The sequence below is a fragment of the Dinoponera quadriceps genome, unplaced genomic scaffold (genome assembly GCF_001313825.1).
Source record: "Dinoponera quadriceps isolate SergipeBrazil2010 unplaced genomic scaffold, ASM131382v1 scaffold589, whole genome shotgun sequence".
Taxonomy (NCBI): domain Eukaryota; kingdom Metazoa; phylum Arthropoda; class Insecta; order Hymenoptera; family Formicidae; genus Dinoponera; species Dinoponera quadriceps.
Window position 1 is genome coordinate 842,853 of NW_014554985.1, and position 26,496 is coordinate 869,348.

General features: G+C 44.2%; 1 protein-coding gene across 5 annotated transcripts in view; it reads right to left on the reverse strand.

The window, feature by feature from the left end:
- LOC106742771 (suppressor of lurcher protein 1-like) overlaps positions 1–26,496 on the reverse strand; it is a 113,257-nt gene that overhangs the window by 12,183 nt on the left and 74,578 nt on the right. For all 5 annotated transcript variants that reach the window (XM_014616029.1, XM_014616026.1, XM_014616028.1 and 2 more), the window contains 2 exons: positions 17,724–17,910; positions 12,574–12,764 (listed from right to left, as the gene is read on the reverse strand). In XM_014616029.1, the coding sequence (XP_014471515.1) occupies positions 12,574–12,764; positions 17,724–17,910 (378 nt within the window). The remainder of the gene's footprint in view (positions 1–12,573; positions 12,765–17,723; positions 17,911–26,496) is intronic.

Below are 26,496 nucleotides of genomic sequence, written 5' to 3' on the forward strand. Positions count from 1 at the left end.
AAAGGGAAAATTATTTTCTTAGTTATTATGTGATTAATTTCATTTACGATACGTTTATTAGCGCACGGAAGACGGGCCACCTTCTGTCGTTGTTCATGTTTTTCCGCGAACGAAACTTATCACTCCCTCATTACTGTAGGACGTTTATAATTCCCTGAGCGGCTTAATAAATATTGACACGTACTAATGGCTGACTGCATAACGTAACGCAAATCACCGGCGGTACCAATCGTGACATTGTAATACGCTCGAGAAATATGAATAATGTCGGAGTAATTACTAATGTATTATTAATCGACAGCTTCAACGTAGGCGAACGCGAAATCAAATATTAAAGCGGTAGCTTCGATCTCTGTTGGCGTGTATATAAAGCCCATGGATAGTGTAAAGCCTGCGGCGTACGATGCTTGTTCCCATGCCAGATTGCTTGCAAGGCGGTTCGATGACAACCGTGACGTCTGAAAATGTTGCAGGCTGTTCGCCATTGTGCGCGTTTCCGCGCCACGATCACCTCCCATGTTTGAAGCCGATGATATTTTCACCGTGCGATGCAATGTTGACTGTACGAGAGCACGCGTCAATTAGAGAGAGATCTGTTTTTAGCTCGTTTCCCGTCTCATGAGAATCAGTTTTTCGATTGTATTTAGACCACCGTCCGCGAAACAAAGAATCAGCCCGCGTGCAACGCTGACGCGACTGATATAACCTGCTTCCCGAGCGTCGGCAAATCACATAAAATATCGCCGAGCTTACGTATTCAATCGATATCGCATTTTGCCGAACAAGAATTGATAGACATCGGAACCAGCTGCCTTATTCGAGCGAAAAGTAGCAAAATACTAGATGATTCAGTATGATGGCGGACGTAAAGGACTGAAGAAGCATTATTAAAAAATACTAGTTTGATTGGCTACCTGAATCATATAATACAGATGCCATTTTATTTAACAGCCGCGACTAAAAGTGTATGTTGTAAAAGGCTCGTTTATATTTGATCCACCCTAATATATGAAAGTAAAACGACAGAACATGTTTTTGCCATAATTTCTATTAATTTCTTACTTTGTGTCTCATAAAAACAATCAGTAAAATTAAAGTCTTTCTTTTAACGTTACATTATTGGGCGCTTTTTAACGGTGTCGAAATAAAAAAATGTTTTTCAGCGAAGGAATAAAAATAGTATCTATTTTCCTACAAGAAACTGAAGCATATGTCTCATGTATAAATTTTTACAGGACTACCATACGCATCATCTCTTAAAGTCAAAAATCAGTTTTAAAAGACATGATTTTAAAGATATTCCCTCTTCTCCACATCACATGAAAGCTATAAATATCAAATTTATTTTGATCGTTGTTTACCATATAACGGAAAAATAAGAGTTAAGTTTTGACTTTAATTGTTATATTTGTGATCATCAGCACCAAATTAACTAAAATTGACTGTTTAAATTCAGAATATAATTTTAGTGTTATAGAGGTTAATTTCTTGACCGTTCTTTCTTATTCATCACTTTCTCGAAGCTCTCTCCGTGGAAACCCGTTTGCTCCTCAGTGTCCATGCAAGTAAGGCAGCGATATTTTGATACATAAAATCTAATAACGCTTCTCCATTGACATCTCTAATCAGACGCGAATCATTATGGTGTCACACCGAACAATCCGCTTTTCTTTCACAAGGATTTACGGCGTCTCGCGTTGTTTCGATCGTCAGTCAGTGTTGCAGTGTCCAATATAGTTCGATCTGTTGAGAGGACTTCCCTCTCCTACCTTCCCGGCGATAAGCAAATTGAGAAGCACCTCGGACCGGCGGGACGTAAAATAATTGAATAACTCCTCGCAAACATTCCAAGCGTCCGTTGTTGGCGCGACTTTCGCCCTCTCAGCCACTCCTCGCTCGCCGCCCTCTCGGCCGATTAAAATTTCTCGACAGAAGCGGCCGAAACCTCATTACGGACGACTCAATTAACTTCGATCGGGCGACGGATGCCCCAGAGCGACGGCGGCCGGAATGGCGGATGGTTTAGAAAGATCGGCGTTTCCTTCCCCGGCAAACTTCCCGGAAAGTGATTTCCATCCGTCGTTTTCTCTTTTTGAAAACTACCCGTCCCGCGCTCGACGAACGACATCGCCGTCGGCGGTGCTCACCCTCCCCTCTTCCTCCCCGCGTCGTACAAGCGTTTACAGGTGGGTGGGGGAAAGGAAATCCGAGGAGAGTATGTTAATTACAAGGATCGGTCGCCGTTGTCACGGGTCTCCGTTTGAAATGACTCGGACGCGCGCGCAGCGGTCGCAGTTACGGCGGAACTCCTCTCGAGAGTTCCTAAAGTGCGGTGCACCGCACGCTGCGAGACCAAGTTTCCTCCGGGCTGTAAACATCGAGTAATAAGCTTTCGCGAGACTTTTGCGCTTAGTTAGCCGCATTTGTTATGGTCACCGCCGTGTGCGCGATCCGTCGCGACGGTCCAGCCGGAAAGGAGAAGGGACGGCGGCTTCGGCCTCCGGGGAGAAAAGTGTGAAAACGTTTGAAAAGCCGCGAGAGCGCCGGTGAGGTCAACCTGGCGACCATTTTTCCCCGGTGGAACCCTCACCTCACGATCATATTGTCCCTTTCATCGAGTTCACCGGCAGCCCGCACGAAAGTCGACCGCGAGTCGACTTGTCTGCTTCATATTCATAAGAGGTAATATTCTAAAATTCACAGTGCTACGTCAGAAATGCGAATAATACATAGTAATCGTGTCGCAATTCGAATGTAGGTTGGCAGAATTTGGGCGCGATTGTGGAAGAAATCAATTTATTTATTTCGGCGCGTCCCTTACGTGCGCATAAGTGAATTCCGCGAGGAAAACGCCCCATCCCCTTGCAGGAAAAGAGGTGTGCTCAAACATCGCTCGGCTCGTTGCAACCTGTAATTTCCCAATACCGCACGGGACAAATGTAATAATCTATAGCCTTTTCATCTCGCGTTTTTCCCCGGCTGCAATCGGAGCAAACGTTTCGCGTTTCAAACGCTTCGCCTGGAAAAAAAAAATTCCTACAAATCCTTTTCCATTTATGGGTCGTTGTGAAATATATGTGTAGCAAGAAAAAAAATAGTAACGCAAAATTTGCACAGAAAAAGCGACGGTTTCTTCTTTTTTTTTTTTTTATTTACAATTACAGTATCAATTCGTGGAAAGGTTAAGCTTATATTTACATCGACGCTGCGCAAAGTGTCGATATTGATAGTTCATCGAAAATGTCATTCCGCTTCTGTCGAAACTGCTCTACGATTATAATTATCTTTGCATTGAAAATATTGCACGACCTCGGGTATCGCTGCGATTGGAACGTGTCATTTATTAGTGGAATTAGAAAGTTCGTTAAAGGTCATTGTTTTTCTGTAACGTCTTGGCGACGATGTTATTTTTTTCGTTAGTAACGATGACAGTAACACGATTGCAGGTTTTGCGTAACGATATCAAATGTAACCTATCGATAATGGTAACGAATATAGCCGTTATTTTCATCGTTATTTTGCACATGTCGAATATCTGTGATGGTCGGCAACAAATTGTAAAAAAAAGAAATGCGCTATCCGCATTTGGTGAAAGAGTAACATTCCTGTTTTTACGGGAACTGTTAAATACACATGTAAATATACTTAATATCTTCGAGGAAATTGTCCGGTTGCAATTAATGCTACGATACATTCGTCTCGTGATTTTAATCGTTACGAGCTTGTAAAGAGCCACACCTTCGCGATGATGCAGCATCCAGATATATCGCGAGCGTTTAACATCCGACATAATGTTACTGTAGCGAGCTAAAATCCAACGCTGGGATACATGCGCTCGCGTATATTGTTCAGGATACTTCCGGTTGCTCTCGTGGCGCGCTTACGTACCTTAGAAAACAACGACCGATGCTCTTCCCTCCTCCGTGCTATTCGTATAATGCTCGCTTGTCTCCCTCGTCTCTCCCTCGACCCTCGTCTCTCGTCTCTATGTCTCGCTCTCTTGTCGCTAAGTAATATCTTGATTTACGTAACGCGATGCAATTGCAACGTTCGCGTTTGCAAAGATCTTAATCAGGCGAGTGTGATATGAGCGTTGAGCGCATTCAGCGCTCTATGCGAAACGAAAGTTCGTCCGGCGAATTCAGCGTCGAATCTGGAATTGACGCCGTGGATATGGCAAATCGCGGATTCCGCGTTTAAATTAAACGGTCAGGCTGCTTTTTGTTAAACTGGATAAGAGCTGTACATTTCCATCTAAACAGACATTTTCATTCGAGGGGAAGGTGCAGAAAGAAACAGGGATACTTGATTTCTTCAGTCACAAGTCGGTTGAAAAATATGTTATAAAAAAGATATTCGTGGCGAGGAAAAATATTCGCGGCAGGATTGGAAGATATATCGAGGATGCATCGTTCCCATTTGCTACGCGGCCGGTAGCACGGTGCATTAGCGGGTCTCGATTAAATGAGCTTAATAGAATTTTTCACCGGAATTATGATGGACGCATTTATTAAAGTCCGATAAAACTACATTAAACGCCTTTTAGCAATCGCGACGGATAATATAGCAAATTTTATCTTTTTTCACAGACACAATGTCATGTAATCGCTAATTTAGCGATGATTCATAATCGACATACGTCACACGACCGCGCGACTTAATCGCGCGAAAGTAACAGGATGCGGCAAGATCGGCGAGCCTCGTATGCGAATCAATTTCGCCGGCTCGTTAAGAAGAATGAAATATCCTACGGGTGTAAACCCGTTGTATAATTAACAGCAACGCAAACAGATAGCAACATCCGCACCGTTGTGGTGCCTGCGCTTTTAATAGAATTTACTGTCGCTGATGATTGGGTATAGCGCAAATATTTGTGAATTATATACTGCGTGTTCCGCTCTAATGCAATGCGGAATAATCGAGAGTATTGCTAAATCAGCTGCTTATTACCGATGTGGCTACTGATTACGGCGAAAATTATCGCGTACTATTACGACACCGGGCTATTATACACAAGCGTAATCAAACACGTATCTGCAGGACCGTTCTGGAAACCGCGGAAGAATTAGCGCCTCGATAAACTATTTTCCGTCGTGCGGAAAATTCCGACGACTGGCGCTAATTATACGTGTGAACTTTTTTCGCGGAATATAAAATCCGCTGGAACGTTGAAGGCCTTTGAAGTGAGGCGGCTCGCTAATTACGACTGGTATTTTTCGTCATGTATATTCTTACCCGAGTTGGGCGACACAGTATCGATACCGTATCGCCCAACTCTAATTCTTTCCGCGCAATCAATCGCAGTGACTGATGTTTGCGCCCTACGCGTGTAATTCCTTAATGCGGTGACGCGTTTCCGTCGCGCGTTGCAATTTGTCTTCAGTAGTAGGATCGATCGTTGAATTTCGACGTCAGAATCGGATATTTATGACACGGTCACGCTCCGCTTTATGACATTTCCTGATAGCCCGCGACGGGTAGCGGGCGGTTAAGGGCATCGCCGGATAACGCGTGTACGTCGATCGAACATGATTCGATATACATTCGCGAGCGCACGAAACGGAACAGTGCCGCGGCGCAAGTATCGGGCCAAAAATAGGAGACACTTCTAAATTCGAGATCAGTTACTGAATTATCTTCGCCCGACTGGCATTCCGCCATGATTGCGAATTTATTTCTTCTCCCTTTTTTCTTCTTTTGGCCCATCCCTATGAAGTCTTCGTGATCTGACGGATTAACGGATAAATTTGCATTTGAATGTCCATAATTAGTATTCCGTCTTTGTATCTTGTTTGCCGACTTTATTACGGATAGCGCACAGCCGACCTAAGAAAGGACCCTAAGAAAGTTACGCAACAATTACTCACTTGTTAAGCGCACCGCTAATAAGCAAGAAGCTTGATATACCGCGCACTCCAAGCAACGCGCATTTTCTCATGACCACGAGTTTCTCGTGGAATTCGAGGTCCATATCTCGCTTGTTTTTGCAACATGGACATTTTTAACACGATAATGAAGTATCAGCCCTGACTTACGAACCGCGAAAAGAAAACGTAAAAAGTTGATGAACGTTGCTTCGGCTGGAACTCATTGTTTTTCCGCCGGATATTCGGGAAAGTATATTCGAATTTATTTTTAATCGGAAGTGTGTTTAGCGGGAGATATTTTAATGCAATTGAATTGATCAGTTATTCATTCGCGAAGTGTGGATTTTCAGATACGCGTTGCACGAATGCGTCGCGTCATTTGAATTATGAATTGGCTGATTTTATGCGGCCGATTACCGACAACGTGCCAGAAAATATAAACTGTCCTATAGGAATGAGTGAGCATTACGACATATATAGAATAAATCAATATCATTAAGTTCCCAAGTAGCATCGTGTATCAGTGTAGAAAGCATAAATAGACGGTTTTTCTGAAATGTCCCCGTGAAGTGGCGAAATTGATCCAATAGTAGATTGTTGACGATGTTGTTAATAACATTATCGAATTAATATACACCAGCAAATTGCTGCATGGCGGTTCTTTCGTGTTTACCGAATAATTTAGTTTAGTAGTACCAAACGTGTGACGTGTGATGAATTATCCGCACAATTTGAATATTCAAATTTAACGATCGCGAATATTTGTTTTTCGCGGTGTGGAAAGGCAGGAGGATATTATCGATATGTCACAATGTGTGTAATCCATATTATTTTATTGGGCATGACTTTATTATTATTAAAATTCTGGATATAAATAAAGAAGCATTATGAAAGAAATCGGTTTGATCGGCTATTTGAGTCACACGATCTAGGCACTATTTTGTTTAACAACCCCCAACTAAAACATATGATGTATGAAGATTGTTTGGTAGGTCTGGCATAAAAGCACATTTTTTTGGGGGGAAAAAATCGCTTTTACTTCTCAACCTAGTCTCCATCGAGATCAATAAATTTGGTCTTGCGAATTTCCAATTTTTTAATACTGTCGGATAAGTAGGCTGTCTCAAAGACTGTAAAATACTCATTAGCAGCGACGACGACTTCCTCATTAGACGAGAATTTCTTCCCACCAAGCCAGATTTTCAAATTTGGGAACAGGAAGAAGACGCCTAAATCAAGAGAATAGTGTGGGTGAAAAATTAATTCGAAGCCCAATTCATGTAATTTTGTCATTGCGAAGATCGACTTGTGAGACGAAGCGTTATATTGGTGGAAGAATATATATATATTTTTTACTTTCTTTTCCCCCCTCTCTTCTTCTCCCCCCTTCTTTCTCTCTCTCTCTCTCCGCCTTCTTTTGGAGCACTTGTTTTATGCGCAACGAACAATATTCCCGATTGCGTTGAGGTGTACGGGGCGAAGGGAAGAGGGCAGAATGGGGTTAAAGTAACGAGACCGTTGTGTGCTTGCGGACGCATTGTATATTTTTGCAGAAATTATAGGATGTTATCTGAATATCAAAGCACAATTTTCGATTCATTACAGCTTGACGAAGACGATGGACAGAGAGAGGTTGTTACGGCAGTTATGACCGTGATAAGGTCATCAATTTTATTATCCGGACATATTTAGCTTAGAAGCTCGTTTAAAATATGCAGCGATCGCCGGAAAAGCCCCGATGATTCACCTGACACGCCAGGTAACGTCCATGAACGAAACACTTACGTTTAAATGCCCAATTCCGAAAAACCATCGAATTCGGCATGACAGAGCGCGTATTAAATTCTGTGTATGTAACTATGCACCGAGTGTGGTAGAGATATTATAACTACGCACGCTGTTGCACACCGAAGGAGCAAACAATTTCGCCGTGTTTGTTGTCGGACAATGCTGCGCGCTTCAAACTTTAGCATCACGGGTTGCTGTTACTCCCGGGATTGTGTCGGTCGAACGAATCTCCGTAACCGGCGAGTTACGTGGCAGACGGGAAACCTATTTTGTTTCGGCGGTTTCGCGATTGAGATTCACGCACGACTACGGTGTTCCGGCTAGGGATCCAGGCAGCGTACCGGTGGATCCAATAAAATGGTACGTTTAGTTGCCCGTTACTTCGATAAAGCCTAGGCAAGGCGACCTACCGCATCAATTTTTCAAGGTTGCCGAGACGAGAAAAATTCTCCGTTTTGCTCGTCGGGCTCGCTCCTCTCCGACGAAAGCGGATACGTAATCCCGTAGAGTATACACAGGATGTATCAAAAAATTGCTCACGTATCCTATCGGATTTCCGCGACATTTAGTCCGCAGATATAGTTTCAAGGCTTTCTGCAGTTTCTATTAAAAATTAATCGCGATAAAACAGCTGGTCTTCTCATCGGCAGCGTCAAATTGCGCGCTCACTCGCGTTCGCTTGAGAGACTGTAAGTCAAAAGGTGGCGCGCAATCGTCGAACTTCCAACCGAAAGACGATTCCTTACACGGAACGTCATCCGAGCGCCGTGTCTCGACCAGATCGGGGATTCACACCGCAGTCGCTCAAAACATCTCATGCGTACTTACGGCCGATGGATACGTGCACGAATTTGGACATCTGTTCGACTGTATTCTCCAAAGTACAATCAGTATATTATCGTTGAGAACAGTTATTAGTCACTAATGATAATAGTTGCAAGCATTATTGAATTATAAATCAGTAAAGTTACAAAAGTCTATTGATAGCAGCAATTGTTTCCATCGAAAAAATCTGACTTCTTTTTTATTATCTGAATCTCTCTCTCTCTCTCTCTCTCTCTCTCTCTCAAGATACCGTCGATGGATTTTGCCTGAAATATTTTTAATTATGTTTGATTGATTTAATTTATATCGTATTTGAAAAACACATCCCTATGGGACTCAAAATCTTTGAATTTTTGAATCTGCTACTATACTGCAACTACGACACATGGTTAAATATATATATATATATATATGCACGTGTGATATGTGTATATATGGTATTTCTGCTATGGGATGCGTAACAGCCAGTGAATTTCTTTCACTCGTCAATGAAGTACTAGTCAAAAAAGTTAGGTGGAAGAGTTTCCATTAAAAATTAGTGAATATTCACTGATTATCGGTAGAATACTGTTCTAATGATTCAATTAGTGACACTTTCACTGGTTCAACTGAAGAAAATAGCACAGGTGTGGGACATATGTACTTGCTTGGCCTACATAGAAACGGATGGAGGCAAATAAGGAGAGAGAGAAGAATAGGGGAGGAGAGGCAGTAAACGCTCATTTTTTTCCGGTACACGTGGCGTATCCGTAAAATTGATAAAGTTTCGCGAAAACTTTTATAATACCCGGCCGTTGAAGAATGTTCAAGTATATACGAGCTGGCAATTTATGTTACTCCACGGGCGACCGGCACTATCCCAAAGTCCGGTCTAACGTGGGCGGGACGCTACCACAGGCGTCTCGAGCCGTATACCTAGGCTACCTATGCGGGTGCACGTTGCTGCATGCGGGCTGTTTATCACACTTTCGGGTTGGTATAACTGTCGTAAAATCGTGCTGCGCGATCTACATTACAAAAGATTCCCGCCGTCTCTCGCAGTTCGGCACCGTGCGTTCGGCCCCCTTCGTCTCCTTCCTTCCTGGCTCTCCTCCGCGGGGCCGACTTTGCAATTGTAATCAACGATAACGATTCCGGCGTTTTACTATTCGAATAACTCTACGGGATGCAAAACGGTCCCTCTATTCTAAGGTGGTATTTAAAGGGTCGCTCCTTTGACTCGTCCTTTTTTTCCGTCTCCCTCCTCCCCCCCTGCGCTACTTATATTTCGCGTTGCTCGGAGATTTTGCAATCAAAAGACCATTCCACCGGGCTGCTTGCTGTCGCTTACGTGGCTTTAGGTTCATTTAAAAAAGTTAAACGGTTAATAGATGATCGGCGACCCCGAGCGAGAAGCCGAACGAGACAGCGAAGTAACTCCAGCTTCCCGCGTGCAACAATACGTACCCGCCCGTATCAACTTGGTCGAGTCCGTCAGAAATATTGCGTCGAAACTCCGCTCGCAAAGTTTCATAGCGTCAGGTTACATTAAAGCGTTACCGCTAATACGGCCGTAAGTTTCGAACGTTGATGTATGTAGATATAAGCGTGAGACAAACACGGAAATGCGAATGCCGTAGCACGACGTTGTTTTCGAAAGCAGCGTCCCACTTCGTTGCTGAGGACGGATTCGTAAATCCGTCACTCGACGAGTTCCCTCGAGCCGTGTCGCGAAGAATATGTCGTTCGTCGCCGATATTTGGCTCGTCCGACCGAAACTTCCGGTCGATGTCTCTCGACGGGCTCGTCTCCTGACTAAACGAATCGACGTAGCGATAAGTTTCTGCGCGCGCGAAACGTCGTGACCATGGCGCCGCAAGGAAATAAGCTGCGATGCTTGGAAACGACGAAATAGATTTTCGCCGTTATCGCGAACGCCGACCGAAGCGAGAGCCAGGGCGGGACGATCCCGCTTTTTCGACGGAGAGGGATCGTCTAATTTACCAGCGACGAGAGGGACTAATTGCAAGAAGGGCGGGTTGCAGCGAGTAGACACCATAAATCTCAGGCTATTCGTGCCTTTGCAGCGGCGTGTTTGTCGTTATGACGTGATTACTTGCCCGTCATTGTCGAGCCACAATGGTGAAAAGGCGCGGGATTTCCATCCTATAATGACGTCATAATTAAGGCGAGACGAACAGTATCGCGGCTGACACACGCGCGCATCAGTGCCGCGGATGACGTTCGCCTTCCCTCAGGAAATGTCCTAGTCAGCGCACAGAATGTTATTCCCGCGGGATCGGTGGGTCCTTTCTGAGACCCGTCATATCGATTCGTCCCCGGGAACGTCGTTGTGCTTGTGACAGTTCGGGAGTGAGACCCGCTTGTCTGCTTTCCCGCGCGGGCGAATCTCTTCTCGGTGTCCGTTCCAGTTCGATTGCCGAATGCCTACTTCGATTTGCGAGAACGTTCGCCGTCCTCCTCGATCCTCCCGGGTCTATTTATGTGAACCCTGAAGAACGTGAGAGAGAGAGAGAGAGAGAGCGTGCCCGCATCCCTCCGGCGTGATAATTCAGCCGCCAAGTTTCAACGGCAGGAAGGGAGGGGATCGCTCGTAAAAATTAAACTCAAACTCGCCATTAACGTTCCATAATACGGAGCGCGCGCGGAACTTCGTCGCCGTATCTCTTTCCACCTTTCGTTGCAAATAGGTCAGGATCCATTTTGCTGCGTTTCAATTATGCGATAGCGCGCGCGCGCGCGCGAACTTTCCAGTCTACCCGATGGCCGGCAGCCGGAGAGCGATAAAATACTCGGCATAATCGAGAGCGATATTCATCCTTTAAGTGACGCCAGGGTGGAGTTGCGCCCTCCCCCTCCCACTGCTTGATATTTGAGACAGATTGTCCGCTTCCGGGTTTCCACCGTTTCACCATCGCCGCGCCGCCACGAACTTTCGCCGATGCACTCCGCCGACTTTGCGCGACGAACGCACACTCTTCGCCGTCCATTTGTTCCGCCAGCGGCGCAGCCGCCTAACGCGTGTATGTTACAATCTGAGCTCACCTGCGGGTGATAAACGGCGGAACGAGGGGAGACGCATTGCTATCGCGATAGAATGCTCGGCGGAAATTGAAATTTTGACAGGACAGAGGTGCCCGGGGAGAAAAGGCCGGAATCGTGGCCCGTTCGCGAATATAAGATCGTACGTCATGGCCTGATCTCGCACGCCGCGAACACGTTCTACATCGATAACTTATTCTCAATGATGCTCGGCCGTCCATCTGGACGGATCGATTTACGCTGGGACAATGCACGTATACGGATAACCCGAACGCGACTCGGGGAATTCCAAAAGATTCGCTTTGCGAATCAATCGTGGCGGTGCTAGGGAATACAGTTCTTGTTATACTAAGGTATTTCATCCATTAATTTATCTCCTCAGAAATCTTTTCGATACTTAACGGCATATTAAGCGAAGCTTTGCCGAAATATTAAACTGAAATATTGAAGTCTAAATTAGTGCTATTTACACAAACTGCTCTTACGCACGGAGAAAACAAATTAGAACGGCAAATGTTTGTCAATATAGTGATAGCAGTATCAAATTTGTTCAGACAGCAAAAAGATTTGTTAAGAGTATTAATTGTCCATATATTTGACAAATAGCAATTGATACTCTCGATCTTTCTACTGTCCGAACCAATTTTTTGCCGTCTAAATAAATTTCTTTCGCTGTCACTATAGTGACAAATATTTGCTGTTCTAGCAAAATTTGTTTCCTCCGTGCGGATTTCCAGCGAAAAACGAGAGGCCAATAAAAGAAATTTGTAGAAATATTATGACAGAATTACGTTGACCGTCTAGTTTCTTCAAAATTAATATGTAAAGTATGCAATTTCTGACAACGGTTGAAGTATATGGTAGCTAATCCAAAAAGATTTTCCAGTATTTATTGCGCACGATATTTTCCCTTATTTCTTTCTTGGTTAGGAATTTATTTAAGTTAGGACGATTAAAATTAAAACTTTAAAGATTTATAATCAATACGTAAAAGTGCACAAAATATTACGTCGACAATTGTATTAAAGGCAATGTATTTTTATTCACTTACTTTCCATGAAAGAATACGTTGCTTTAAAGCCCCTTGAATGGCGGGATGACGTTAGCCCTTGAAACTCCAAAGAAAGCCGTGGACTGTTGCTCATGATGGGCCGCGGCGGTGTTTCCCCGCAGAACGAGTCTATCTTGTCCTTCTTGCCGTCTATGTGCACGTATGCTATTAACGAATCGACTCCCTCGCAGCTGTAACAGAAAGAAAAAAGAAATGAGCGAATATTTGCCGTGCTTCGCTTGTCGTATTGTGGAATGAATTATTTAATTAACTTGTATTTACGGCTGCGCTCAACAACCGAAATCTGATACCTTCGAGCGCGATAATTATTGCGGAAAACCAACAATTTCCATAATTTCGATAATTACAGTAATTGCACAGATAAAGTATCTCTCGTCTCTTGCATGCGAACGTGCGCGATTATTTTATCATATTATGTAATGGCATAGAAAACGCTGAAAAGCGTTGTCGTACGAAAATTTTGTTTAACGCGAGAGATATACGGCGTACGTATGCCCGCCGAGTTTACGGTCGGATACTCCCTCTCTCTCTCTCTTTCTCTCTCTCGCTAAATTATACCATCCACGCGGGACAATCGTTTTGGTGTGTGCGAAGTTAATTATTTGCAAAAATTATTTTGTTTAACCGTCGCTTCTCGGGCGTTTGACCCAGTTCGGTCGGCTCGCGCGCCGCTTCGTGCTTACGTCATCGTCGATGCGTTATAAAAGATATTCAATAGGAAAAACTTTTCATTTCCTTGACAAAAGATGCGCCACCCAGTGGGATCTGTATTTCCATTCACTTCTGATTTCTCGACCCGTTAGAACACAGGAATCAAGATGTATTCGTCCCGTAGCGTGTACCGCAACACGTTGCGCATTGTCCAATTTTATATTCCGTGCTTACGATGCTGCTGGCAAACTTTAGACGATAACTCGACACCGAGTTGACACGCTCGAGCTTGGACATCCCCTTCGAAAACTCTTGACGCGAGAACTCGCTGGCAACCCGTCGCGGGCAAATTATCCGTTGCAATTTGTCGAGAAATCATAACGATACCATAGTCAATTCACCCCTAGAAGATAATCATTTTCTTTCGTTTGATGCTGTAGGTAGGTGCGCGTCCCGATTAGATATTTATTCCATAGTCGGGTTAACTAGCCGTCAAGTCCATTTAAGATTATACTATCGAATTCTGAAATATTTCATATCTTTTATACTGAAAAGTATTAAAAAATTACATAATTCCATTAAAAAAATGAAATTAACCTTGAAATGACTTTAAATTATTGACAATACAACGAAGTTAAGATCATCAAAATACGTCCTTCTCCAAACTCTACAACTTTTGTCTGAAATATTTTTTAATATTTTGCTTTAATTTTTTTTTTATTTAGACGTCTCAATATAAATTTTCCATCCTGTTTATGCACAATATTACAGATATACGACGATAATATTAATGTTTCTTGTTCCAAGTTGCGTTCTATTTACGCATCATTTGATCCAACAGAGATGCACGGATAATAGAAAGAGGCATATAAATATTTAAACATATATACATTCTGAGTATCATAAATAAATTATGAATTATGAATTTCAAAATAGGATGATCAATAATTCTGAAATTTTCGTATATAATGTATACATAATCATACATAAATTTCCAATATTATAGTATTTCATTGCAATCCTCTAAATATAATTTAAAAGAAATAAAATACAGAAATAAAAACCAGAATACTAACCTCAAAGAACACGTAGAAAAAAATGTCAACCTTAGTTGTAAATATCTTAGCTCTCAAACGGTCTCTTTTGACTGTACATGCGTAGAGTAGTATTTCCGTTAATATGCGGTTAAAGTTTAAAAGAATTCCTAAGAGATAGTGATTTTACAGGCCAGCTATCTTAAAGACAGCACATAGTTGTTGGTGTGCTCCGACGATAGACTCGTTAGATACATCCGGCAAAGTAATGTGAAAGTGTACGGAAAGAGAAGGGGGCTCTGATTAAATATTTGTACGCGTTCGGAATCAATAGACGCCGGGCGTGTAAATTGGTTACGGTGGAGCCTGCGTTACATTTATCAGCGAATATGCGGCGCAGCGTTACTTCGTTGAAAGCTTTTCCAGAAGTAGCGAAAATCACGTTCACAAAGCTGCTGCGCGGTAAAATAGGTACAAATAGCGCTTCTGAACTCTCTCTAAAGCATTTTTCAGCTTATTTTGAAACCTGATATTAAAAACGTAAATTGCAACGGCATTAAATTTTGATGGGATCACTAATGGCCCAAGTGGGACTCGATACAAAACAGCGAAAGCTGATGAAAGGCTACCAGCCAGAAGTAGCGCGATATAATGTTACGAAAGTACACACACGGTCGACGAGAGAGTTTCGAGCGTCAGAGGGAATAACTTTGAAAATACACGACGACGAAAAATTTTTTGAGATACGCGGTTTCGAATCAAGTGCGCGCTTTATGCACCGCTGAACGCAAAAACGACCTCTTTATCTTTTCCCTTTTTTATTGTAAACAATGACGGAACAATAAGACAAGTTATTCAGCGTTCCCGTCCACGCGATGAATTCGTTTTCGCTAAAAAGTAATTTTGTTTCCTTTCCTGCGTTTGCCGCTTGAGCACTTCCATTATACCGCTTCCATTTAAGCTCAACGCGCCGTAATTACAATATCATAATTATGCAATTATCTCGCGGGCACGATCCGCAATGTATGGCTTTTAGCGGGCCAATTTACAATCTACAAGACACAGCGAATGAGCACCACCACGGGGCATAAAAAAGAATGTTATTCACTCGACGGGCCTATGTGTGATCATGCCTAGCGATTTCGTATATGAGCAAATTTGTGTGGGGCGACTGCATGAATGCGCGCTCTCGGAGGAGAATTTCGACCAATCCATTCGGACGATTGGAAGGAAACTGGGCAGGAAAATCAGATGTTGGCGCGCGGAACCTCTCTATTCAGAAGAAACCCTTCTAGCATATGAACGCACTCCTTTCTCTCTCTCTCTCTCTTGTGCCTACATGCATTATAAGCAGCACCGTATGTTATGATTCGTCTATCTATTGCGCGAAAATACGATACGACGCGGTGATATTTGCGCATTATTTTAATGGGATATACTGAGTCCTCTGGGGATTTTAATGGGAGATAATGTTAGAAGCGCGGTGAATACCGCCGGAAACCCTGCGAGCGGGACATATGAGAGAGACATTCTTCGAAAATTATCATTTTACACCGCAGCGACGAAAAATCTTGGCGCGTGAAATCCGGCAAATATAATTCCGCGAGATGCGCGCGTTACGGCTAGAATTCTAGATATAAATAGAGAAGCGAAAAGATCAGTCTGATTAGTTAATTGAATTACACGATCTAGGTATTATTTTATTTAACGATCGCCACTAAGAGCATATGATGTACTAGTGGAAATTATAATATTTTTATTACAATTTCGGTACATCATATAATCAAAATGGGAATCTTTTTCAATATGTTAAATAATAAAGAACCTACAATTATAGGAAGTGTCCCACGGAAACCTACTTGTTTCAAGTATCCATGCAAATAAGACGACAGCTCTCGATACGTCAAATCCAATAATGCTTCTCTATTTATATTTGAGACTTAGTTGCGGCGCACCGAGAGCGATACTGTGAGCCGCGAGTTAGTGCGACCGCCGTTGTAGTACACGCGCGCGAGTTATATCGATCCCAGTTGCCGGAGTTTATTTGACCGTAACTATCATCTTGAAGGCGGAGGAGGAGCTCTTGATTCTCTCCAGAATGCACGACCGACGGACAATTATGGCGCGGAGAGAGTTGAACGCCACTTAAACGTCAGTTCAATGGTACGCGCGAACGCTAATTAGATGGTGTTTAAGATCAGGCACGTGGAAAATGAGCGGGACGATAAGCGATTGCGGGCACAATCGTCGGCCGAGCTTTGTATCGCAGGTAGTTTCCCCGGGATTTCCGATGCCGACCTGTTTCTTCGTCCATGACGATAAGTCCTCCCTTCAATCCTCCACGCCGGGGGAAACGCCCTCGGTCGATCTCCGCTGCGGAATTTCGAAGAGTCCTCGAAAGATCGGTCGGAATTTCGGCAGTTGGGACGCCACTCTTTTGTCGTATTTAAATAAAATCTCGGTTGCCGATAGTGATAGCGCAGCGATATATCGTATCTACACACACATGTGTGTGTGTGTGTGTGTGGGTGCACAAAAGGGGGGAATTTTGGTGAATGACCACTGACCTAGAAAGAAACGAGAGAGGGTGAGAGAGAGAGAGGGAGAGCAGCGATGCTCGTTGATCACAAAAATTCGAAAAATCTTCAGGACGACAATTTTCTCGTACATTTGCCAAATTGGAACTACAATTTCAACAACAGTATTCTCCCTCTCTCTCGAGCTCGAGCGGCATTTTTAGAAGTAGAAAGCGACGCGCAATATGTTATAAGATAAAGCGGCCGTAAGCCTCTTACGGCGGAACGTTTCGTGAAATTTTGAGATTGTACTTGTAACTCTGAGGCGGAGTGCGCGATGTCTGTTACGCATACGGATACATTATGTACTTCGCGGCAGCACGGGGCTTTTGTGTCGTAAAAATGAACTAGGGATACTAGACAAGATGATATGTATCGTAAGAGTACGACTAACACTAGGATGCCGCGCGTATTCTTAGAATGCGCGTCGCGGTATGAATCCGGCCTCCGTGCATCACGTCGGAAATCGATCGTGCGACTGCGTGTATCTTTCGACGAGAACAGCTAGCGAGAAAACACTTCGCGAGTTCATGGTACAACTGGACCACAGATCTACGACCTGGGGAACGAGCCACAAACTAATCATGGAGTTTTGGCTACGTTTGTTTCAAGTAGTCGGTCCGTAAATTAATTTTCATAGAAATCCCTTCAGAATTTAACAGCATATCAATTGAAACATAATCTACACGCATGTACAATTGTAAACCTGGTATTATATTTTTAATTCTAGCGACTAAACTGCATTCATTTGCCATATTTGTGATGACTGAATCATCAGTTTTGTGTAATCAACAAAAATCGACGTGGCAGCGATAACTTTGTGTTTTAAGAATCACGATAAGAAAAGATACAGATATATAAAACGTACTCGTTCGAATCGCTCGATGTATGATACAGATTCAGATCCTGGAATACCACCTGCACCCGTTCCTTTCCTCTTCCTTGGAAGTCGTATGTACAATGTGTCCTGGTTGGATATGGATTCGGGTACGCTGGTGACATGACTACGCCGGTCTTCGTTGAATCGCTGTTGTAAACCACGTCGCAGAGTGACGCTGTAACAAAAAGAAGCATACGAGAACTTAACGAGCGGCAACAGTCAGCGGTTAAAAGCAAACGTAACGAAAGCAATTAATTGATATGCAGCTAAAGAGAGAAAGAGAAAGAGGGAGAGAGAGAGAGAGAGAAAAGGCTAATTAAATTACGTGTCGGCTTCCTTCGTTACGACGATTATTTTTTGTCAAACGAAAGATACATTGTCACGGTTAAATTATGAATATTTCGTGTTTTAATTACAAGTGGCCGTGTATCGACGATTCGCTACGATATGCAAACGAGCGCCGCCGTCACGTCACACGAAAATCGCGCAGACTACAAAAGCGCAATAATAATTATCATACATACTTATTAGTTGCATTAGTGAGAAAATTACCGTCCCGGTAATTAGGATATACGACGCAAATTTTTCACAATTTCGCACCTGAGAACGTAGTGAGGACACGACTACAAATACGTATGGAAGGTATGAGCCCGCCAACGATACCGATTAAATTTAAGACGAGCCATCCGTCAGCGAAAAAATTATATAAATGTCATGATGTAAACATAGGGCTCGCACATTCAAGCCCGTGATATTTATTTTTACAATTTCTCGTCTTCGTCTGCATAAATCATTCACACGGCATTAAGATCGAGCGAATCTCACGAGGAGCAAGGCACGAAATTATTTAATATGATAAATATCTTAACCCGCGCGTTGCCGCGTATAACGGCATCGCGCGATTGTAGCGTATATTCGTTTCGAGTCTCTACGCTTTAATCTTTCCGACAGTTATTAATCTTTCCGTAATTTAACGCCAGAATCGCTGAGATACGCTCGCAAGATGAATCTCCCGAAGAAATGCCGTCATTAGGCAACCCTCGGTGATGCGGAGGTGAGCGTGTGTACTTGGATATTTCCCCGTGAATATATTTTCCCCGCGATTCCCGCCACGCTATGAGTTTTCGCTCACGGTAAATAAACAGTGCAGTATCCATTCACGTGTAAGCCGTTAGTTTCATAATGCAATCGCAAAATTCGGAATGGAGGGGCGCGCCGTTCATTCAAAGCGGACGACATCTGTCGGAATTTCGTTACGGAATTATGCGTAGACCCGATATTAGGCTAACAAGATCACATAAAAAAAAAAGGGGAAAAAAGAAAACAAAGATAGAAATACAAAGTATTGAATTTGTATTAATTTGTAACACCCACAAAACTCATTATATTGATTCATTTCGCTTGAAAACAACTCCCAATTGAATTTAATCCCATTAGGTTCAAGAGTAAGATACTCTTCGCCACGAGCAGAATCAATCGCTAGTCATATCCTTGCAGCACCATAATTCGTAGCACTAAAATATAGTTTGAGATTTTATATCGCCGTTGTTCCTTCGAAAATTTATTTCCAAACAACCTAATGCTTTTTAGGTTAACATCATAAGGAAATATAATTGAAGCCGAAAATGAGTATAGTTTTCGTGGGATTTCTCTTAGTGTACAGAAGATTTCATTAATGCAGCTCCCTCCCCTCTTCCCTCCTAGGCGTAATAACATCGAATGTTTCTAATCAAGCATATTATGTCCGAGTACATTATGACTGTTGACTATTCGGTGAATTGGCAAAGATGCTCCAGAACAGCAGTCATGATACACAAATATTCAGAAATAATGCACCTGATTGGAAATTTTCGATATCGCTATGTTTAAGATGCGAGACTGCGTAAATGGAAATCTGTACAGGTTTATTTTTTATTTTCTAAATCTCCCATATTGAAATTGTTTCGACGTTGTAAGTATGTATCTCGGCCAGGCAAGACTATTTGCTACTTTTCCAGTTTATGATTGTTTATATTTTCGAAAAAAATTCTTCACATGTAGATACATTTAACAAATCACGAGAAAAATAAGACAACAAACACGATACCGTATTATTATTATTATTATTATTATTATTGGCGATCGTTTTTGCGCATCAGATCTTTTTACGCGAACGATCGCGTTCGAGAAGTGTTAACTTATCATCGACTTGGCCTCTTCGAATTAGCCTGCTGTAGCAATTAATATTGCTACGCGGCGCGTGTAATCAAATACCGCCAAGTCGGATAATGCATTGTTGAATATGGAGGTCGTCGTGATTCACCGTCTGGCCGCGCAATACACAGCTTGAAAATGTTGCCGTGTCCACAATACGAAGAAATTCGATAAAACTGTCATTTGGCGAAGGTCACCCCCGCTGCAATCTCCGCAACTTAAAGCTACCGACACGAGGCCGACAATGGCTTTTATCGAGTTTGGAAAAAAGTAACGCAATATCGGCTAGGCAGCTACCTTAACGACCCTCGCTGTGGACTTATATACTATATATATATATATATATGTATGTACATATAGCCCTTCTTATTTGGCCCCGCGAGCTCACGAGACGAGATATTTGTATCAGTTCCGGTGCGGCGCTTTTAACGGTTGTGCGCCCGAGAGGGAAAGGTGGCGTAGTCGATGCGACAAGGATTCGAGATGCGCTGAAACTGAAAAGACGCAAGGTATCAATGCGTCGCGCCGCGTCGTCGGTCATGAATGTTGTATGAGTGTTTGTATCAGAAGTGAACTTATCTCTCGAACTTTGCGTCGCGAGAATATTGGAAACATCGTTCACGAGTCGTGCATAAGCGCGCGCGCGCGCACGAGCCCTCTCTTCCTTAGATCTATTTCCTCCTTCCCTTAACGTCGTTTTTAGCTCGATTTCCGCTCCGTCTTATACTCACGGTAATGCGCTAGCGACATGTGTTAAAAGGCGTCGAGAGGTATCAACGGAATACAAATATATTTGACAACAACTAGGCGAACGTTTTACCGACCTGTCAATTCTAACATTGACGCGTTTATCCTTTAACGACAGATCTTAATTCTTAAATGGAGAAATTGCGTCTTCCATTAATTTCCTCTGGCTTCTCCTCTGGTTCGTTCCGTCAATGCATAATTCTCTCCAGCGACGTATTATTGGAAATGCTGGACTGGAAATGGGCATTATACCGCGCCATAATGGCTACCGCCGTCTAAAGCTTTCTTATTGTTGAGCATTGCGTTGCGCCATATATTTGTGGAGAAACTTAGGAGAATGCGGGTGCCATAAAAATAAAAAAGAGAGAGAGAGAGAGAGAGAGAAAAAGAAAAAAGGAAAGCAGGAGCGGACATTACGATTTTGCGGGCATCTAATGTCGTGAAAATGGTATGCAACGCGGCTTCGCGCGGCGAGACAGAGTGTTGACCACGTTTAACGATATTCGATTAAAAATACATTAACTGCTGCGAAATTCAGCATTGTCTTGCTCCATGCGACCTATAAATCTTTCCGTATTAATTAATTTACAGATTTATCGGCGCGAAGGACTCGGCGCGAAAAACTCGGACCCATTAATCTGTACACTGCTTAGCACGCCTTTTATATCTGAGTCGGCAACCGTCACGAAAGTTATCGACTTTTGAACACCGTCTATAAAGGAAGCCAAATAACTGGCACGAGGAAAGAGAAGCGTTTTTGGTTGGTAGTGGCTACCTGAGACTTTTCATCTCATGACTGTGTACTATTTTTTGTCTAGCTATTAGCTAATTTTTCTAGTACAGCCGTTAGAAGAAGTGAGTGTTACATTCCGAGCCAATGGTACTACTAGCTAGCAGCGATATAAAACCCAACTTTTCTACGCCATGACTAGACAATTACTGTATTCAATTTCTACTCGGATGATTTCACTAGATAAAGCAGAATGTGTATCTTTTAGTTTTATTTTAGTAGACCTAATTCGGGACGAGTCATTGTCCGCGGGAGTACAACAATCGCTGCGCGAGCGTGCACCGCACGCGACCGGAAATTTCTCTGCATACTAATAATCAATAAAAGCCCGAGAGATTGACACGTTTCGAATTCGCGAGCGGTGCAATTTCACGCTGGCGTTTTATTTGTGGCAAAAAAAAAGAGCTTTCCAAAGCATTTCTCTTATAGTGACGATTTCACCGTTGCTGTTCCTGAAACTTCCGCGCCGCGGGTCGGGTAATTGCGTGCGGGCGCAACACACCCACGCCGTGTTGCACCGCGTTGTCGGAATAGTTTTAAGCTCGTTTCACTGGATATGAGATATATCCGCAATCCGGTCCGGTTGGCCGGCGGTCGGCGTGTGAAAGGCTCCGCCATGGTGGCCGGTCGCGACGATAAAACCGTTGACAATCCCCCATCTTACCGCAATCGCGGATTTCCTAATTAAACAGCACATTTAGCCGAACAACCGAGTCAGCAGCCGCCGGCCCGGCGGGTATTAATAATTTACGAACTTTGTTGAAATTAATTTGAACGCCATTTGCGAGCCGCGTCTTGGCGGTAAGTCCTGTCCTAACTCCGCAGATTTAAGCAACCCTCCTCCCTCCCTCAGGCTCCTCTCGCCGCCTTTTCCTCTCGTGCTCCCCCGCCCCTCTCACCCTATATCCGCCCCTCACTCAGCAGAATCCGTAGCGAGGATATATCCGCATGGGTTTCCGGTTCCGCTCGAATGATGAACGTTCATATTTTCTTGCGCATTTTGGCGTAACCGCTACCCGCTCGATACGAACATCCGCGCGCGCGTGCTTACAGCGGCAGTTACGTCGACGGCAAAAAAAGTTCGTCGAGTCGCAGCATGAAATTTAATTTGGACTTTAAATTACAGTTTTTCAAAGGAGCGGTCCCGATCATACCGAAGCGATGACTCTGCGATGAGAAATTACTTGCTTCAGCCGCGCGATATCCCCTCTCCCCCCCCCCTTTCTATCCTTTCACTTAGATCTTTCTTTCTTCCTCTTTCCTTAGGAATATACGTGTATCGATTTTTCGTCTTTTAAATTATACGGGCATTACGCGGAGAGAAGATTGCGAAAAGGAGAAATATCGTGATTTTTAACGTGAGGTTAAACGCAAGACAACTCGTGGAAATCGCGAAATCTTGTTACGGAATTCACGCTCGCGGAGCACATAACGTCAAGCGCATTCACGAAAAATACGTCAATATTTGTAGATGCGATATAAACTTGAATCAGAGCCGGGCGATAAAAAAAATATCGCCGGATAATCCTTCGTGAAATATTCGTTGCGATAAAGATTTTTTTTGCTTTCCCCATCCAATGAGAAGCGTATTTTAAAATTCATCTCGCGACCGTAATGTCGCATGTATGCAGAATAATTGATTAATTACAAAGTTTCCCGGATACAATAGTGCCTCATTGCATAAGCGTCGCTAAGTGCTCTTTAACGTACGTTTTTTCCCCTCTTTGCGTCTCCTTTAACGGCTCGAATGGCTGCTACGAATAGATGAGAATAAAAAGAATGTAGCCTGCGGCCTAGAAAAAGGTTATCACCTACTTTACCGACTAGCGAGCTGCTCGTTCATCGTTTGCAGGCGCGTTAAGTGACCTTTGAGATCGGGCAAGTTCAGCATACTTTATTATTCGACAAAGGTCAATAGTTCACCATTAATTTTATCTCTCACAATAAATTGTCAGCGAGTTGTCACGCGAATCTAATATCGCCTCGAGCATTGTTGCGCTAATTTTTTCCCCGTTTTTTCCTTCTTTTCATATAAAAGGGCAGTTTTTATTTTAACGGCAAAACTGGGTGAAAATATCCTGCAAATGTCGCGGATAAGCGAAGACCTTAGCACAAAAAGGGACACGCCGGGCTTCATTCATCACTGAAAATTCATATTTCAATGAATCTCTTGGCATTCTTCAAAATCTATGGCGCTATGAAACTTTCTTGGGGCTCCCTTTTTTCAAATCGTGCCGAGAAGATCCGCCAAGAACGATAATCAAAAGGCCATAAATCCAACGACGAAGAGTTCGTAGGAATCGCCGTAGGTCACAATGAATTTCACCGTAACACGATCGACGGTGTCCAGCGCAGACACAATCCCCGACCGGTTCCAACGATCTCCCCGACGGCATTTAATGTCATCGATAAGACACGGCAGTTAAGCGGGGCATGCCGGAAACAGACAACGCGCGCGCGCGCGCGCGCGCGGTCTTTACCCGGGGAATTCCGTGAGATTGGCGCGACACGCGGATATACCGTGGTTTTGTCTCTGAACGAGTCCGTAGAACCGGATCCAGCGAAGAAACGAGGAGGAAACGAGACAGAGAGGCAGGCGAGCGGGTGGGCGGACGAGCTCTCCGCCGCGCCGGAGAGGAGATAAGGGTGTCGAGACGAGTAAGGAAATGAGAGAGAGAGAGAGAGAGAGAGAGACAGGTGCGGAAGGAAGGAAGGAAGGAAGGACGAACCGACAGAAGAGAGCGAGCAGAGGCGAAGAGAGAGAGAGAGAGAGAAAGAGACAACGGAAGGCAACTTACTTAACGTTGCTACAAAATGGAACGGTAACTAATTCCGACTAGGTCGGCTGATTTATCGGCTTTTCGCGCCGCGTCGTCGCACTTTGTCGCTCAACTCGCTCCCCCGATGACTCCGCGCGCGCGCGCGCGACTTGTCTCGCCTTCCGTTTCTCTGTCTCTTCTGTTCTCTTCCGCTGTCCGTTCGACGACCTCTTTCGCGCCGCCCGCCGTTCGGTCTCTGCCTGTTGTGCTGTTTGCGTCTCGTAAATTATAATTACATTATTTTTGCTTTTGCAGGTGTAAGGTAGCGCGCGCACCACTCCGCGTTTTCCGCAGCGCTTGCCGCTGCCGTCGTCGCCGACGTCGTCGCTGACGCCGCCGGGCCGTCGTCTTTTTTCATTGTCGCCGTGGCTGGCCTGCAGTGGCACGGCCGAATATTTTGATCGATATGCTTCCCAACGTTCGATCGCCATTTCCATTAGCTGATGAGCTTCTTTCTCTCTCTGTCTCTCTCTCTCTCTCTCTCTCTCTCTCTCTCTCCCTTGCTTGCTTGCACGCACGCGAGACCGGAAAAGAATAGAAAAAGTTGGAACGGGACGAATGGCACGGAGACGCATAAAGGATAAGAGCGAAGGCGAACACTCGTGCTTCACGCGAGCTAGCGCGGCGTTAGCGCGCTTCAAAACTCGATGAAATATTTAATCTTCGCGCCTCTCGTCCAACACGCCACGGAGTTCTGAAAGGAGGGTCGAAAGAATCAATTGACCGCGCACACGATGTGTTTTCGAGGCCGCTCGATTTTCCTTGGCTTGTATAAATTTACAATTAATTCCCTTCTCCCGCGGGGATGGAAAGTTTAAGCGCTTAACTCTTTCCCGTCCCGTCGTCGCTGAATCAATATCTGCAGAACCACTCGCGATCGTTGACCCCCGATATATGAATCCGTATAGGTGGAGGTATCCATCATCTATCAATGCCAACTGGCTCGCGCGTGAGTTCGTCCATCGAGATCTCAATTAGCGGCGATAAAGCTCGCGGTATGAATGGACCGTCGACGTAACTTCGTAATCCTCAAACTCGGTTACCAACTTAATCCTTTCAACGCGGCAAGTCGTTTGAAAATACTTGTTACACGATGTGTTCTCAATATGTTCAAATGATGCGGAAACTCTCTGGCTAAACAGCACACGTCTGGCAGTTATGCGCATCCGTCAGCAGGAGATGGCGCAAGCCCGAAGTGCAATCAGGAGCGATTCTTTAACAGGACGACAGGGTTTAACAAGGAGACGTCGATGTTCCGACGATGTGAGATATCGCTCCGAAATAAGAAAGAAGGAAGGAAGATGTGAAAAGGAAAGAGATCGGACCGACCTAATTACCATGAAGAGAATTATCCTATGAAAAAGTATTAAAAGCCTGCGATATAAAATCTTCCTCCTTCCCCAAATTCGCCCTTTTTCGCCCTGTAGTAACCGGTCAACGATGTGATTTATATTTAGCCGCGATGGGATTAGAAGAGGTTTTAAAGCGTTTCTCTCTCTCTCCCTCTCTCTCCGCGTTCATCGGACTCAGTCGCTCGATAAACGAAACATTCTCAGGATAATCCCGCGGCCTTCCGCGCGATTTTTGTGTGTACGAATGTGTCTCGCGCGCGCAAACGTTCCGGTAACTCCGGAACGCACTTTCCACGGTCTTCGTATCTTCGCCAGACATCCGTTAAGACCACAAGCTAACGGGATTCAGACCTGGCGCGAAACGACGGCCATTCTTCACGAGCAGATACCTCGGCGTTTTATTTTTTCCTCACGTTCGTCGGACGGACCCAAGACGATCGGTAATCGTGACAGCCGATCGCTCTTCCGGAATTCAGCCGGAGGACAACGAGTTCCGTGAAGAACTCTTCTCCTCCTCTCTCTCTCTCTCTCTCTCCGTTTCTCTCACACACGCAAGGGGTCTCTCTTCTTTCTCTCTCTTGTTTCCTCTTCGCACCTCTCTTATATCCTGAGTCGAGGACAAGGCAGGTGGCGATGATTAACGCGTTTCCCAAGTGTCTTCACTTGGGTGAAACGTGAAATTTTGCGGCTGCCCAGAGAATTCCGCGAATCCGCGGAATTTGCGCGGCCAGCCAGAGGACGAGTCTTAGTCGTTCATCATGCGAGCGTCTGCGATCCGGCGCAGTTCGCGTCGGCCGTGGAAGGCCGCGGGACGCCAAGCCGAAGAAACTGGCAATTAAGTGTCACTCGCGCGTCGGACG